Source organism: Rhinolophus hipposideros (assembly GCF_964194185.1).
Source record: "Rhinolophus hipposideros genome assembly, chromosome: 10".
NCBI classification, from domain to species: domain Eukaryota; kingdom Metazoa; phylum Chordata; class Mammalia; order Chiroptera; family Rhinolophidae; genus Rhinolophus; species Rhinolophus hipposideros.
This window is the reverse complement of record NC_138056.1, coordinates 22,020,811-22,039,248: the sequence shown is the minus strand read 5'-3', so window position 1 is coordinate 22,039,248 and position 18,438 is coordinate 22,020,811. Positions and strand designations below refer to the sequence as shown.

The 18,438-nt window shown below is 39.7% G+C and overlaps 1 protein-coding gene across 1 annotated transcript in view; it reads right to left on the bottom strand.

Annotated features, from left to right (window-relative positions):
- Positions 1–8,770: 8,770 nt before the first annotated feature.
- The window catches only part of SLC1A2 (solute carrier family 1 member 2), a 131,302-nt gene continuing 121,634 nt past the window's right edge, over positions 8,771–18,438 (bottom strand). The window contains exons 10-11 of the mRNA XM_081063279.1: positions 14,197–14,428; positions 8,771–10,195 (exon numbers count right to left, since the gene is read on the bottom strand). Coding sequence (XP_080919405.1) covers positions 10,124–10,195; positions 14,197–14,428 — 304 coding nt within the window. The 3' untranslated portion in view covers positions 8,771–10,123. The remainder of the gene's footprint in view (positions 10,196–14,196; positions 14,429–18,438) is intronic.

Below are 18,438 nucleotides of genomic sequence, written 5' to 3'. Positions count from 1 at the left end.
ATACAGGAATGGAGACCCTGTCTCCAACAAGAGAAAAGCAATATATGTATAATTTCATTTCCTGAGAATCTCATTATGCTGAATGTGATCTTATTTTTGAAAACCATATATTTCATTTCTACAGGATGACTGTTAAATGTTTGCCACTTACTTCCGTAGCAATATTTTTTCCAATCCTAGAGAAAGACCTACGGTGTTAGACTTACTAAAATACTAAATGTTTGTATACTATCCTTTATGAATGATCAAAGGAGTTTTTATGGACTGATAGTCATTAGAGCTATTCATCCACTATTTCCAGTTTTCTGCCTGGGCACCTAATAAGGCTGAACTTCCCTGCCCACTTGAAGTTAGGTTGAACTATGTGATTTGCTCTGGTCATTGAAATGTGAGCAGAAGTGAGGTAACATTCAGGAGGATGCTTTAAGAGTCAGTATAAGATTTGCTGTGTTCCCTTTTGCTTGTATTTGGCAACTGCAGAAGCATGGAGATGAAGTCTCTCTCAGACTCTCCCAGTGAGGATGGCATGGAGTAAAGACCCCAAGTCAACTTGTGATGGACATGTCACATGAGTATGAAATAAACCTTGGTTGTTTTAAGACACTGAGATTTGGGAGACAGGCCATACTGGGTGATTCACAGGGACAATTTTGATTATACACCGTATTTGTCCAACTTACTAACTAGATCATTGGATGGATGTGACTCCAGTCTATATTTAGGCTTCTTAGAAAATATTCATTTGGACACTGCAGTTTTCAATTCTCAAAAGTCTCCAAAAGGAACACTGGAGACTCTTACTAGGTGACCAGTACTAGTTTAAAATGGGAATTGAAGGCAAGGCAACAACCAAGAGAAACTGAAATCCATTTATTGATGAGAGATATATACACAAAAGTTAAAACACTTAGTGAAATGTTGAATTCACAGATTATTTCCAGTATATAAAGAATATCCAGTTATTTTACACATAAAATGTTACAGTAATCAGTCCACATTGTAAGAAAGCTCAGAAAGCTAAAGGTGAAAACAAAAGATCTCAACTACCCAAAATATGCTTTGCCAACAAGGCATTTCCAAGTACCATACATAAGAAACCCAAAAAGTTAGTTGTAGTTTTTATATTTTTTTCATTCATTAGTCTTTAAACACTATGTACTATAGATGTTCTATGCTACATGACTTTAGACCAATGGGGACTGTGAATGTGAAGGAAGCAATTATTCTTGTATCTTGTTCTGGACACACAAGAATCTTCAAAGAAAATCCTGCCTACAGGCTAGCTTTATTTCAGTAAGGTTTCTACCTTGAATTTGACAGGAGTGGAAGAAGCCATATTTTCAAGGAAAAATGTGGCTGCCCACCATAATCTCCCCTCGATCCAATCATTGGAGAAGCCACTGAAAATTAATGTGCTTTGTGCCCTCAGGGGATCCTTTAGGCTTTACTCCTCTTGTGAAAAGAGAGGAGCACTCAGTGTTTCCAACTACACATGGCCATTCTTCTCTGTCCTTGCAGAGAAGAAAGGGGTTACAGGAACTATAGACCCCACAGCATTCTATTTAGTGATCAGTAGACAGAATGTGTGTTTTAGGAGGTAAGTGTGTAATTGCATTAGTTAATCTCATCTTCAATCACTCCAAACACACACACAGAGCCTATTGGTTAGAGTTCATACTCCCTTCACATAAGTGGGATCTGTGCTTTATCAGTTGCCTTTCAGCAACCCCAAAGCTGTACACTGACCATTCCTGAGCTTCTAAGGCTCTATCTTTCAACAGACACCTGTGCAGTTTACTAGTAGAACTGTGCTTTTGTGGGGTTTAGACTGCATGGTACTTAGTCAATCATCTTTCCTGTACCCTGACTCAAGAAACCAAGTGGGGCAAGACTCTTCAGAACCTTCAAGTCATGAGCATCATGATCAGTATTTGGCAATCAGAGAGGCAGACACTTACCTAAGGACATGATGCTAACATGCAGAGAAGCAGATTAACTTTTTATCTCTCTAAGTCCAATCCACCACGCCAAGGAGGGCTATCGATAAATGTCCTCATTCTAAACCTACGTAAGCCTAGACAATCAAAAGTTTCACAGTTGCATTTGCCGTGCATTATACCCATGTCAAATGACCTTTCAGTGAGAATCATGACCCAAATCCAACCCTCCCTTGCTCTGAATTGCATATTTACAAAGACACTGGACACACGCAGACTTTCAAACAATCATCAGTACAAAGGATTGATAGGTAAGTTCTTCACTGATATACATCCCCAAATCACATTAAGAAAGAGGAGAAATGATTCACTACTAGCTATCTAAGAAGGAAAAGAAGAGTTTTTCAAAACACCAATGAACAAGTCTACTATATTTAGATGAACAGCCAAAAATAACATTTAAATTAAATTATATCTATGCACCATTTCACTGAAATTACACATAGATACCTACATCATAGCTACACAAGTGCTTAGGCACTGTTCTTCATGCGTGAACCAAGTGTTACCATTTATACACAAGAACTTCATGCTTTGACAGCTATCTGTACTTGAAAATCACAGATACAATCATTGCCAGTTGAGGGAACTTCTAATTTACTTGCTTAATGAGGAGAAGGTTCAAATACATTCCAGTACACTTTTTATGTAACCAAGTATGTCTTAAAACATGGCAAAAATACTAGCCCTACAACCATACCAGAAAGTGTGTTTGGCAGAAGAAGGACTCCTCTTATCTTTGAGGTGGCTATTGATTTGCCTTTTGAGGAAATGACATAGATTGTTACTCACCTGAGGTCAGAATTTACCTGGGCTGCTTCTAAACAATGTCAGTGTGACGTTAAGTCCCCACCTCCAGCCCCAGTGGTAGAGTATTGCTTCATAGCTGGTACTAATAATGTGTTTTTATTTTTTAAATATGTGCTCAATTCATATAACAATGTGACATTTACTATCGATTTGCTTGGCAAGAATGAACTGTGACAAATCTTTTCTGATTTGCTTCCTAGCACTCTCTCTCAATCTCTGCTATTCCAAGTTTTCCCCACCAATTTTTACATAAATTATTAGGATGGCATGGGAGATTCTGATATAGAAATGGATCCTACCATTGTCACCGTATTTTTCATCTTCTTGGAGAAAAGCAAAATTAGAATGTTTGGCTGGAAAAACAAGACCTGGTGTCAAAAATAAGAAACCAGCACCATTCCTTGAGTTAAAAAGACAAATTGCTTAAGTATATATCCTAACCAGCTAGGGAATTTAAGTGATTCCTTGTTCTTTATGGTCATTTTGTTCATTGCATCACAAAGGACTGGGTTCTCACATTTTTCCAATGTGGCTGTATGCTCAGGAAACAACTGATAGCTCTAAATTAGTGTAGAAACGCCTTGTGCTCTAATTGGTAATAATTCTATGTATGTGGTTATCTAGAAAATACCGTAAGAAAAATATCTGTCTGCAAAATTACAGATACTAAATAGAGTAAATCAGTCTACACTGAGTTCTTTATGATTTATGAAGAATAGATACAAGCCTATAACATTATTCAAGGCTAAATCAATATTAAACATATAACATCCAGGACTATAAATACATTTTCTCGTGCTTTTTATAAATAATCGCAAAGAAGCCCAGGGATTTGTTTTAAAAAGAATGTAAGATTGGGCTGAAGAAATATGTGAGCTTGGGTACAATACTGATCAGAGGGCAAATGATTGTCCCTGGGAACATAAGATTCTTACCGGGAAGCCAAAATATATCTGCTGGCCGCAAAATCAAATTAGATTCACAGTTGGCCAGCTCTCTCCTCAAGCCGTAGAAAACAAATAGAAAAACAATATACAAAAATCCTCACAAAAGTAGTTTTTTTTTATATACAAATCTCTATAGTGACCAGATAATCTGATCTGTGCTGTGCAACAGGGAAATACAATGCTGGGGTTTACCAGGAGGAGAGAGGAGTTAAGGTGATGCATGGAAAGATCTAGATGAGTTCCTAGCAAGGAATAGAACTCTCCTGAAGCATTAATCTTTCTGATCTTACATCTCAGAGAGTTCATTCCATGGGGAGAAACCTCAGAGACATGCTAGATCAACTTCCTTGGCTAGTGTGTGAATTTCTCTCCTACCAAATGCAGCAGGCTGTTTCGAGGCAGGCTCAGTGGTTGCCATGAGAAGAAATGGAGGCCCAGATGAAGCAAGGTGCTAACTGCCTCATCTCCATCTCCACAGGGGATGATGACAAGGATAGCAGTCAGCTATTACGTTCCAACACTCACCCAGGAATTGGGGGTGTCTCCAGAAGAACTGGAGACTTGTGGCTCTAGGTCAAGTGCTGGCTCTGCAAAGCAGTGGGTCTATTTTATTCTCTGCAAAACAGTGGCAGGTTTTATTCTCAGCACAAAAGCATAAAATAATCAGGAAAACTTTTTAAAATATCAAAATGGATACTTGGTCCAGAGGTAGGAAAGTGAAGCAAGGCCAGACATAGGAAAGAAAACTGACCAGTAACTATCCAGGATATTATTTAGAGCGAATGAGATAAAAACTTGGAGTCTTCTCTTCTTTCCTATAGGTTCATATATGGGTCAGCTAAGAAGCAGTCTTTTTTTGCTGCTCTTGCAGGTCTTCTGCACTAAAAATTAAAAAAAAAAAGGCAACCCCATTCTTTCAGTCCTAACTTTATATCTTGCTCCCCCAAATCTAAAGAGCTGAAGTCTTCTCTGGCAGTAAAGGTACTCACGACACCATAAATACCAAACCCATTCCGTAGTTATCAGAAGTCTGGACAAAGAGCAAAGATGCATGCAGTGGCCCATTGCAGCAGTAGCAGAAAGTACAAGAGGTTGTTCGAAGGCCACAGCGGGTGGCATGCCCCTTGCAGACAGCCCATGCATTCTATCCAGCCTAGAAACTCCTCAGGCATTGAAGAAGGCAGTAACAGCCATCACAACTCCATTCTCGTCTGGTAGAGCCTCTCTCTTTACCTGTGATGTGATGCCCACAATGAAAACAAACCCAGAGGAAAATGGGAAAATGAATTCAATCAAATATTCCTGTATATCTCCCCCGAGAAAGGACTTGGCCTGGGGCTCACCCTGTGGGGAGCTGCATGTCTGTGTACAGACGGAGAGGGAAGGTATTTACAGACAGCTGCTGTTATTGTGTAAGTCTTGCACCAAATTTCATAAGAGTGCTCAGGTTTATTTGCCAAAGGCTCCCAGATTCCCATACTGGGTTGGCAATTAGGACTGTTTGGAGAAAACTGTGTGTTTTGGATATTTGAAGTGGGCTGTGTTGCTATAGCAAGAATGATGCAAGAGCTTGAGTAAGGCTGTAGACTCATGCAGTCCCCTCCAGGTGACTCTGGCAGCATTTTTCCCTGAGCTGAATCGCTGCTTCTCCTAGGACAGTGAATTGAGGCAAAGAGCAGTTGTATATATAAGTATGTCTGTGTCCCAAGACACCAAACAGTGGATTTACATGGCCATCTTCCAAGCTTGTTGTTAAACATCAAATGAAGACAGAGGCTTGAATTTAATTTCCCCCAAGGGGGATGAGAAAAATCCAAAGTGATTAGTCATTATTGCGGGCCCTTTTGACTTAAAAATATAAAGGAATATTTTATAGTAGTAAGGCTCTTAGGAAAGAAAAAGTTAAAGCGGAGATCATAATATCATGGACTCTTAGGGCTGCAAGTGGGGGAGGGTTAATCATTTCATCCAACCCCTTGCCTTTACATATGGGAAGGAATGAAGCTTGGGTATAAAGTGAGTTAAGTTACACAGCTAAATACTGACAGGGTCTAAGTTAAATTTTTCCTCTACCCAATTGCATTATTTCTCACCATCTCTATGCCATTATCTGAATTAACCATGTTATGCTATGAAATTAGATACTATTCAATTAAGATTCCCTGTCATCTATTCTAAAACCAACCCTTGCACTCAACTTGTATGGTCGTTTACAAAACTGTCTCTTAAGCAGCAGCACTGGTAAGTGGAATAAAAAGAAACAAGGAGGAAGAGTGGGGAATTGGGTTTTCCTTTTCAGGAAAATAATAAAGCAAATGTTGCATGAGCAGGTTTGAACTCACTCCACCCAAGAGCAATCTGACGATAGTGCAACCTGCCGAGGTTGGCACTCAGTGGCCTTTCTTCTAGGTTTTATCAGGAATTACCACAGATACAGAGACCACTAATCTTCTCTGACAACTAGATTCATAAAACTCTCACTTCAGAATCCCTTCCGGCTCTTTGCTTCAACTTAATCTTCCTAGGCTCCCAGGTCCCACTATTCGTATTCAAAGAACAAGCATTACAATAACTGCAAAATCCCATTTGGTCCTTTTTCTTGTCTTGGAATGAATTCATTTGGGGAATAAGCAAAGCAAAACCAGCAACCCAGACAACTGCCTGGCCCTGAGAGTTTAAGAGCAGGAAGTAGGACGAGCTACCTACCTCCATGGGGTGTAACTGCTGAGAGCTTTTAGTCATCAACTCAGGCAAAAGCTGCTGAGACTTGTTGAGCAGAGTCTGAACTGTGGAGAACTCTCTCTGAGTTTGTGCATACCTATTGGGATTTCATGGGAAAGTATGGCACAGGCAGAAGCCTTGATTCTGATCAAAGTGAAACACTGTACCATAACTTCTGCTATTGAGAACATAGGGAAGCGTGGTATTTGCAAAAACATGGCAGGATTGGGTTTCCTTTCGGAGACCCAGCAGTTGAGTCACCCAACTCTGAAAGGGCTTCTTGACTTTCAATGCACTTGAAAATGACATAGTTCTCCATGCATGGTGGAAATGACCTGAGACCCTCTAATCAAGCGCTCATGGGATTCCTGGCATTACCTACCAGAAGTACATGGCCCGAGAACTGTATTTTTCCTAAGTCTTTCTCAGCTTCCCAGCAGTCTAAATCCAGGAGCTAGGCATTTTGGTGTCCTTTAGGCTTTCATGAACATCCAGGCTAACTAGCAGCTAGAAAAGAGAAACATTTTCCTTATACAGGACACGGTAGCTTCTGTAGGAAACGAGGTTATAGGCTCCGTTTCCACAGTGAATAGGGAGTAAAGAATTGAATCTGATAGCTACCTGCTTCAGATATCATCACCCGAATCCCATACAGAGGATCTATGTGACCTAGATGATTGCCTTGATTCTCTGATGTTCTTTGCTTGGGAAGCACACCCTCAGAGATCTAAGATAAAACCTCACCTTGAGAGACAGGCCATGCTTCTCACTGACTGGATTTAATCTCTTGAATTATAAGTAGGTAATCTAATGATGATTCCACTTGGGTTTTCCAATGGGCCGAAATGAGATAGGGAAGGACTAAAGTCTGCTAGTTGGTTTTCTTCTGAAACAATTTGGATTCCTAAAAAGAATGAATGAGTCTATAACAGAACAGTGTTGCCAAAGCCTTGAATTTCAGACTTTACAGGATGCAGTGTATGTGTCTGGCCTGCCACGTCTCTACAAAAATATAACATTGATGCATCATCAAATATTAGTGGATGATTACAAGCATTTACATATGTGTTGGACCTATTAATATAAATCTATGCATATAACTGACAGATCATACATCTCCTGTTTAGAAAACGTTATTAGAGGTATAATCTGGGTCTATTTGTTCTGTTTATGGCACATATCCTGGGCAAGGAAAGCCCCAATGGGCACGGCATGAGAAGAATGAGGCCTCAAAAAATGAGAGGACAGAGTCATATGTCAGCTCTACATGCATCCTGGATTTTCAGACTTGTCTTGAATCTGAGAAAGTGTTTATTTGTAATAACGATCAGTTAAATCCAGATAAGTGTGATCTCCTAAGTATATTCACATGGAACTTACTGCAGCCTCAAACCAGAAAAACCTGCTTTGTTAAGCTGTGCAGTTTTGTTTCTTCTGAATGCACTGTCCCCTTCTATATTTACAAGCTGAGTCACTAGGATAAAGCTGAAGACAAAGCGAACTGCGAAGACGTTTAGGCAGTCTTGGAAAGATGATCCTGACACCACTCCTTCAAGAAACACGTCAGCGTGCCCAAGTGCTAAGCTAACCCTAAATAGCCCAAGCCACAAGCTCCTACACGCCTCGCCTAGATCCTTCTCCTCACCATAAAAAAGCTCTTGGGAGCACCACTTACAGACAGACAGCCCTTCGCAGTTCCCCAGCTGAATCCAGGAACTGGCCCCTGGGTCCACAGTCTCTGTGAGAAGGATTTATTTTGCACAACTTCATTGCAGCACATCCTGGTCACCCCGTTAACTATCCATCTAGTGAAAATGAAGACAACGCCCTTTTGAAAAAGAGCAAAAAATCTGTTTAATACTGCTCAATAGTGATCCTTATCCAAAAATAACTAGGATTTTAAGAGCCAAAAAACAATTGGAATCTCACGTATCTTGTATGTCCCAAAGGTGTCTGATTTGGAAAAGTCTCAAGGAGTAGGTGGTAAAGCGTGTGTGATGTTGATAAACATCCCCTCCTTGGAGAATCTGAGCCCTATGACTATTCATGAGCAGCTCAGCATCCACCTGCTGGCCTCAGATGACCACCTTACGCCCAGGCGTGGACCATGGTGCTAGATACTCCTTAGGGTCAAATGTGCTTTATTTCTCAGTGAGTCATGTTCAAGTCCTCAGCAAACTCCCAAAGCCCACAACCTTAGGAAAATCCTGTGGATTATTCTATAGAAAATGGTAGCAAAGACACTGAAAAATGGGATTCGTTGGGTGTCTACAGCATAAAACACGTGATGCTACTCCAATTCTATTATTTATTCCCCTAAATGATCACAGCCTTGAACGGTTTTCAACTGTGAGCTGTGTGGAGAGCCATCTTTTGTCTCCACTTCATGGTTTCACGGCTGGCTTGACCTTGCGATAGGAATGTCACCTTTCCAGGATTTTTGCACATGTTTGTTTTCTGGTTCTATCCACAGAGAAGCCTAGGGAGGAAGGTTGGCTCTGCTTCAAACTGTGTCCTGTTATTGGCTTTTTGTGCTTTGATATGATATAGCAAAAAGCTTTCTACATATGAGATAAATGACAGTCTTTTGTTTTTATCAAGAAACAGTATTAAAAAGAGGCACAGCCAACACAACTGTTCTCCATGTGTAAGGAGAGTAAAATGGTTAGGCCTGCTAGTTGGATGAGCATATGATTGAAATAACTGGGAGATCAAAAATGTCTTTGTTGGAAACCCAAACATGAATTTTATGAATGAAACAAAAGACGAGAAGCAGAGATCAAAATAATCTCACATGATTTCACGAGGCCGGGTGAATGCAAACCAAACATAAACAAATTTGAATATTTGAATCTAGTCAAAATTTATGTTGACTGTGCACCCTTATTTGTCAATATGTACAGTGGTTATAAGTGAATCACATTCGAATCCATGATTAAGTTTAGAGCCAATTATGAAACATACTCTGAATTATCAATAATAAATTTCCACAGACTAGACAGGGTCGAGCAGAGGCTCAATGGGTTCCACAATCAGCTCTTTCAGAGTGTGGCCCCCACCACAACTCCCTTAGAAACAGTTAGCTAAAAGAGTACACAGAAGATAAATGGTCACAGTTCCTGAAGACAGGTACTTGGTTTTATCAACAAATGGGCAAACTCTACGAGACATTTAAGGAGAATTACTTCTAGAGGCTTCTAACAGAATCTTTTGTGTGTAACAAGGCGAAGCACGGAGAGCACTTGAAGCAATAACGCACTGAGTGCCTGCTCATTACCCCACGCCCCTGGAGTGTACCACACTGCTTTCGTCGTGCCTCCTGGGAAAAGAGCATCCACGGTTCTGCATTTTGAGAGAAAGGGGAAGCTGGCATGAATGTGTCTTCAATTCAAACTGATTCCTCCAGCAGCATCCATTCAGACAATAATACAGGTGAGAAAATTAGATGGTTATGAAGCATTATTTGGCAAAGACACAGCACCATGCCTATCACTGACTCACAACAGATCCTCTAAGCCTCAGCTAACTGAGTAAGTAAACATAGAAAGACGTATTTTTTTTTCCTTTTTAAAGAAAGCTTGTTTATATCCTCTTTTACCATAAGATGTGCTGGGGAGTTTAGGCAAGAATTTGCTGAGAGTCATATCCTTATTTTTCACGTTTCCAAAGTTCTTCTTCAACACTGCACTCTGCCGACTTCCCGTTGGCTGCCAGAGTTACCTGAAAATAATTATCATCAACATCCAGCTTATAAGGCCATGAACCAGAATACCACCCTGAGGGTTATGTGGAGAGCACCAGATCTGGGTTATAATGCACGATTTAAATATTAGATTTTAATGTCGTTCCTCCCAAATTGATTTGGAGCTGGTCTTGGTTTTCCACACTGACTTGTGAACATTAAAAAAATACATATTTGCCTTGCGGGTTAGTGAGAGACTAGAGAGGCACTTTGCAATTTGGGGGATAACTTCAACAGTGCTTATAGGGTTGTGGGGGTGTCTAACTACCCACAGGCCCATCACACAATAATGTCCTTAAGAACCAGTGCCCGTGTGCTACTCCATACAACCACAGAGAGAAAAAAAAACCAGAACTAGGCAGCTAGTTTTACTCATGCATAGGAAAGTTTCAGTTGCAAAGAGGCCAGGTGAATTTTATACATATCCAACTTTGAAATCAGAAATCATGATGGTTTGTATACCAAATAAGCTATCCAGGTTTTAAAATTAAAAATTAAAGGGGGATTAAAAGCCTGAGATCAGTGACCTATATCTCGAAATTACTTCAATGCAGACATTTAATAATCCAATATAATCAGCAGACAATCTATATTTCGCTTCCCTGCCTCTAAGCAAACTGAACCCTTCCACATAATGGGAGGTTTTTCCCCTCCACTTCTACACAGTTTTCCTAGCTTACCTTCCTCTCTGTCCTCAAGGTCATGTGCAAACTTAAACCCACGATTGATATTCCACATAATGGAGAGACTGGATTTATGGAAGCATTAGAATATGAAGACATGACAAACGCAGCAATGTTTGAAAGAAATCTGATCTTCTTACCCAAGTTGAAGTGAAACGCATGCGTTACGAACACACACAACATGCTAGGAACAGAAAACCAAGTGCCCTTCATGAACCAAGCAATGAAAAGAAAAACTAGTCTTTCCTCCAATCCCCATCAGGTTCCCAGGGTTTTAGAAAGACCATGCAATGAGAAATGACCGCTTCACATGCAGTTGTTATGATTAAAATAAAAAAGCTATCACCTAAGTTTCAAACTACTCTTACAAGGCAAGGGTTTGAAAATAGAGAGACCAACGTGACATAACAATACTTAAAGTAGTTAAAATTTTGACCAGAGCTGCAGCAAATTTGTTTCCCATTCAGTGAACTGTCAAGAGAGACTTCCAGGAAGGAACAAACTGTCTGCCTGGAGAAAGCTGCCTATTCACTCTGACCTTGAATGTGTCTATCTGGCTTTCAGTGATGAACCAGATCAATAGCTGTGCAAAATTATAAATCACGGTGTGGTGCCTTTAGAAAATCAGACAGCCCTTGGGGATAGGGGCCTTCTTTCTTTCTTGCTTGCTGTGTTTTTTTGTTTTGTTTTGTTTTTGTTTTTGTACTACTGGGGCCTGTGTTTCAAATATAGTTGGGAGAGCAGCATTTTTTTTTTTTTTTGCATTTCCTTTTTCGGCTGGGTTAAAGGAAGCCGGGACTCGACTTCCCAATCCATTTTACCCCTCTCTACTCCAACCGCCTTGGTAATAAAAAAGCAAAAAGGGGAGGGAACTGCCAGGAAGCATTGATGTCTCCTGTCTCAGTTTCTAGAAAGCAGTGAGACTAAGAATGAACCAGAAGGAAGTCCCAAGGCATGAACAAATGTGATTCAGATATTCTGGGAAAGTGGGCAAATTGATCTCCATAGCTCTGGCTGCTTCCTTTACACATCAGTGTCACCTCAGTTAGTTGGTCTAGAGTGAAAAGAGTCCATTTGCCTCATCTAGTGAAGGCTGAGGCCCAACGGAAGTTCACTGAGCTGAACCCAATCACTTCACTAAAAAAACGCAAAGAGCTGGAATAGTTATTAAACCAATATGGCCATTTCATCATTTCCATGACCTGTTCAGTTTCACCATTTGACCATCTAAATGCTAACTCACCAACAAGTTTGCAGGTGGTGGGTTGGGTAGTCAATTATAGAAAGAGACTGAGCCACTATCTCTATGGAACTGTCCAGCAAAAAAAAAAAGAAAAAAGAAAAGAAAAAAAAATTACCTGAATGATAGCATAGGATACATTCAACAAATATTTCTAGAGTGCCTACTGCATGCCAGACACTGCTTAGGTGCTAGGACACAGCAGTGATAAATGGGTATCTCTCTTCATGGGCTTACTTCCTACAGATAGGAACAGTGACAAACATCTCCTTTTAGGGTTTGAATTGTTCTGCTTTAAAAAATGAAACAAATTTCCTCCTGAGATGCTTGATATCCTTTAAGGAAAAAAACAATCCATGACATCTGAAATCTAAAGATGTCTCCATGCCTGTACACCTTCTTCTTCAAAACCAGTCCCATGTGATGCTCTTAAGAATCCTCTTGAGACACTCCAGAAGGGCCACAACATAGGCAATTAACCACGAGGATTCTTCTTACATACAATTACAAAATAAAAAAAAAAAACGTGATTTCATGTTGTTCCATACTACAATGTTTTCCTTGTAAATTGGGACCAAGCCTTATCTCCACTATAAAATCGTACAGTCACATTGCCCTCCTCCCATGCCTAATTCAGGGCTTCACAGATAATGGCCACTCAATAAACACTTGGTGAATGATTAAAATATAGGAGGTCATAGGAATGAGATGAATGTGCTCAACTAAACCTCACAAGGCACACAATAAACACTTATTAAATATAATAGAGAATAAAGCCATTTCTTGGGAATATTGACCCTTGTTGACCCAAACTAACATTTTAATGGGGAATAATCCAGCATATTCATTTAGATGTGGGAAACACTAACTTTCTAGGAGAATGGAGTACACCCTCTGAATTTTTTATAATTTGGATCATTTTCATGGAGTCAACTAATTTATGTAATTGCCTCTTGATGGGTGAGGTTCCCCACTAATTTGTATCAGACCCCTGGTTCACCCACACCTGATATAGAGAGGATGGACAAAAGACTGTGGCTTCTGGACTTATACTGTAATCCAGTATGAAGAATTACTCCTGTGTTATCCTTAGTTGCCTGGCAGAAACTGTTGTGTATATTTAAAATGACCCAGAAATAAGAAAGAAAGAAATCAATTATTAAGTGAGCTCTTGTCTACAAGAGTCAAAAAAAGATATCCGAAATCTGCGTGGGTGCCTGGAACCATTTTAGCAACCCAACTCCCAACTCTGCTCACCTGCTAGGGTTTCTCCAAGTTTGCTTCACTCTGGTCATGACACACTGTCTTTGACAATGTCAAGTTAGTTACAATGAAGGCTAGACAGAGCCCATGGAGCTTGAAGACTTAGCACCCAACAGCTTGCAAGGGTCCAGAACATCCATGCATCAAGAAAGATGGTACTGCCAGGCAGAGTGTGAAGTTCAGTGTTTTGTAAAAGACATCTATGGATGATTGTCCTGAAGGATAGTTAACCTTTCCTTGAAATTGTTTCCCCAGTTTTGGAGCAAAGTGGCTGATGGGTCAAAACTCACCTTCCCACAAAAAATAAGGATACCTGCACAGTAATGTGGGCACAGTTTTGACCAATACATGAAAGAAACACAGCAAGGAGGAATATTTGTTCTGTATCAATCAAATGATTCTCGGTATTTCTCTTGGTGTTTCACTCGAGGGATAGAATATTCTGCAGTCACATTGAATGCCTGCAAAGCCCCAGAGACCAGGAATTCTTGGGCAAAATATTCAAGAAAACGAATCAAATTTGTGGACTAGGTAGATAGGGGCATCAGAACGACTGTTTTACGTCATATGGGTGAAAGAAAGAACTGATTGGCTCTTTCACTGGTAGACCTTTTGATTTCTAGCCATGTTAGATACAGAGTTAGATGAACTGAGACTCACAGAAGCTTGGGTTACATGATTCTTCAGAAAAATAAATATGACAATAATACATGCAGGGCTTTGGTGCTTGTTTTAAGAAACTGAGCATGCACTATTATATACAGGTCTCAATATCCATGAATGGGAAAGGTACCTTGCACTCATCTACTATGACAGAGTTGTGTGCGGCATAGACACATTGATTAGAGTTGCTTTCCCTGTGGTTCTTCATGTCATCATAAATGGACTGAGTCTTGGTCATTTCAATGTCTTCATGCACTCGAAGCTGGGAGTCAATGGTATCCAGCTCAGACTTGGAGAGGTGATAGACAATCCCAGCCCCAAAAGAGTCACCCACAACATTGACTGAAGTTCTCATTCTATCCCTGGGGACAAAGAACAGAAAACATTTAGTGAGGGAGCAGAATGCGATGGTGGCTAAGAGTTCCGGGTCTAGAACCAGAGACTTAAGGTTGACTTCTGGCTCTATCTTTCCCTCTGCCGGATCTGGGGCAAGCTAGTTAACCTTCATGAGCCTTGAATTCCTTGTTTGTCAATTGGAGATAACAATCATACTTCTCTCATAAGCTTGTGTGAAAATTAAATAAGAACACATGTGAATAGCTTAGAAAATTGTCTGATGAATGGTAAGCACCCCATAAACAATAGCAAAGAAAAAGAAGGAGGAAGGAAGAAAGAATTTGAGGGAAACAATGCATCCAGATCTCAGAATTAGTACCTAAGCTCTAGCTGTGTCCAGCCATTCCTCTTGATTTAAACTGTTCTTCAAAGATTCCACTTTAAAGATTACTTCACTCTATTTATTAATTCTACAAGAAAGAATAACTACCTGTGAATTCTCCCAAAATAGAACATTGATCTTTTTGTAAGGATTGAAACTAATACTGCCTTTCTCCCTGCACCCTAATTCCCCATACATGTATACAATGATGCAACTGTTGGTAAAAACCAGCCACAATTTTCTCCCTGACTAACGTGTGTAGTGACTATGTGTCCTAGAAAAAGCAAAGTATTTTGCCTTTATTTATTAACCAAAAAATTTAAATTTTCCAGAGTGCCTCTTGAACCAGGAGGTGTTAAGAAAAATACTTCCTCAAATCTTGTTTTTCAAATTCTGATTTGAAAAAATAGGGTGGTTGATAACTCTTCCTGTTAGAAGGTCAGCACCAGCAAAACTAATTAAGTTCTTAAAAGTAAGCTGTGTTCTCTCATCTTTCAAAACAGTATCAAGAGTCCTTTTGACCATGTTCATGAGATAATCAAAGTCCTAAAGAGAAGGATGCTGGAAAACCACACACACACACACACACACACACACACACACACACACACACACACAGAAGGATTTTCGGTAAAGATCATGCTGAGACATCTTAGTCCAGGACACTCTAGCCTTCAATTTAAAAAATATATAAGGATATTAGAATTAGTTCAATTCAAAGTAGAAACCTTAATTGGTTCTTGGAACAAAGGCTTAAAATAAATTCTAGTTTCTATTATCAAATCTATTTCTCATTAGAGAATAACAATAATGAAGCAGTGCTAGGAGGCATCTGGACTCCCTGGCTCCCTTACAAGGAGCTTGTGAGCCAGCTGTCCTTCTGGTTTCAACCATGAAGGTGCTGTTCATAAAACAATAGAAATCAGAGCCTGACTTCAACTCTCAGGGGCATCTCTTCACCTGAGAATTCTCTTCTCCTTCTTTCTCCTTTGGAGAATCTGCCTCAGGATGTACTTGAATGAAGACTGGGTCTTGAGGTCATTCACAAAATCAGGCACTGGTGAAAGTCGCTAGAAAGCCCAAGGGTATGGGAAGGAATACTCGATCATAGTTAAGAAAAAGCATGGACTCTAGAGGCAATCTCATCTCCATTCAAATGTCACCTCTTTCCCTTACCTGGATAAAGGGATAACTCTGATCATACTTAACATTTGTAAGCCTAGTTGCCTCATCTATAAAATGGGAATAATAAAAATGTCTACTACATAAGGGTTGTTGTGAAGTTTAAATAACGTAAAAAAGGGCTAGCAGCTCCAGACATTTAGTAAGTACTCACAAAACATTATTACTTGATGTATACTTTTAATATTACGATGAATTTTATCAAGTCAATTCCAATATATTTTTGGCAGCTCCTAGGGACAACATCCAAACTAGCGTGGTTAAGCTACTATCTCCCCCTGAAAACATTAACTCTGTTTATAGAACAGTTCCTCTGGCAGCACTTCCAACTCATCAGCTGAGTTATTTGTCCACCATATACATAGCCATAGTCTATTTTGCTGCTTTTCTACTGTACTTTCTTTTTTTGTTTCATTTTTTCTTTTTATTTATTTTTTATTAGTTTCATGTGTACAAAACACTGTAATAGTTAGACATTGATCTTGTATACCCCTCACAAAGTGACAACCCCCTCCCCCAATCTACTACCTCTCTGACATCGCACACAGCCATTACATTTCCACTGTCTCTATTCCTTATGTTGTACTCCACTTTTTGTGGCTATATACATACATATACACACACATATATATATATGTGTATATATATATGAATGTCAACTATAATTATATACATATATATGACTATATATATATATGTATATATATAAAATTATAGTTGACATTCATTATTGTTCAGCTTCAGCTTCAGGTGTACAGTGCAGTGATCAGGCATCTACATCATTCCTGAGGTGGTCTCCCTAATAACACAAGTGTCCATTGGATACCCTACAAATTCTTTACAACATTATTGATTACATTCCCCAAACTGTCTTTTGTATCCCTGTGGCAATCTTGTGGTTACCGATGGTGCTTTCTAATCCCCTCACCTGCCCTCTTATCCCCACCCCTGCCCATCTCGCAGCCCTCAGTCTTTCCTCTACGTCTCTGAAGTTTCTGATTAGTTCATTCATTTTTTCAACTATACTTTCAGTCCCTCCTGGCATGTGTTATGAGTGACACACCCTACACCCTTGACCAATTGTTAAATTCTACCGGGTGCTAAAGTCTTCAGGAGGAATGTTCCAAGTAGCCATTTATCTCATGCATTAGAAGAATCTGCCTTATCAGCAAGTAGAGCATTCAAAGGTGGTGGTGGTAATGATGATGATGGTAGCTGATATTTATATCACATTTAATATGATAGGAATATGCTTTATAGATATTACCTTATTTAATGCTCACCACAACTCCATCAGTACGATTATCCAGATTTAAGAGATGAAAACACTGAGCTCCAGAGAGATTAAGTGGCTTCCCGAAGTCACACATTCTAGTGAAGTCATAGAACCAAATGTGGACACAGGCAGTGTGACTGCAGAATTCACTGTCTGCCACATGAGGCAAACTACCTAGGTGCCATACAGCTAATTTTGAACCTAGCTCAGTCACCTACTCAGTCATCCGGGTGACTTTCTCAACCATAATTTTTCTCATGCAGCCCAAATACCTATTTTATAGGATCGGGGGAAGATAAAACCCGTTCCTGACCCATGGTTGATACTCATTATATGTTCCTTACCCTTTTGGGGACAACCATCATTCATATCCCATCAAGTGGGCAAAAGCACAAAATTTTATGTTCAAGGGTTAATGAATTTTTCAGTTTAATATATCCATTCCCACTCAAATGGGTAATACAAGTTTACAAACTCTTGTTTACTCAACCCTTGACTTTCTTTGATATCAAATCTCTATTATCCTGAGCAGCCACTGAACCAAGTTTTGGGAAGAGGATTTCTGGGTGAGGTTTCCCCAAATTCATTCACTCCTCATATTTCTTCCATACTGTCATATCTCCTTGAATTTGAAAAGGATCTCTGGCCAATGGAAATAGCCATCAGGACAGGATTAAATGAAAGACAGATTTGGGTAGAATCAAAGCACACTGAAGTCTGACACCAAAATCAAGATGGAAAAGACCCTGAACTTAGGGTGAAAACTCTAACCCAGGTCTTCTGATTCTCTTACCTTGAGTAAATCATTTCTCACTTGAGCATGAAATATGGAATGGGTCTAATCCCAACCTCACAGGAGTTTGTAGGGGTTAAATGAAATGAGAGGAACACTTGGCATGCCTTAAGTACTCATTAAAGATTGCAGGAGCACATAGGCATGAAAATGGCTACGTGGAAATAAGAAGAGAATTAGGCTCTAATACTTGCTGAGTTCTTTGCTAGTCCATTCATTCATTTGACAGATGTATAATGAGCATCTTAGTATGTGCAGGGCAGTATACCAGGTGTTCAGGCATTAAAGAACAAGAAAAGACACTCCCTATGTTTCCTTTTCCCCAAGAATCCACCCTCTTTACTTGTCTATGTCACCCACTAGAGTAAGAGAAATATGTTCTAATAGGAATAAGTGTTGGAAG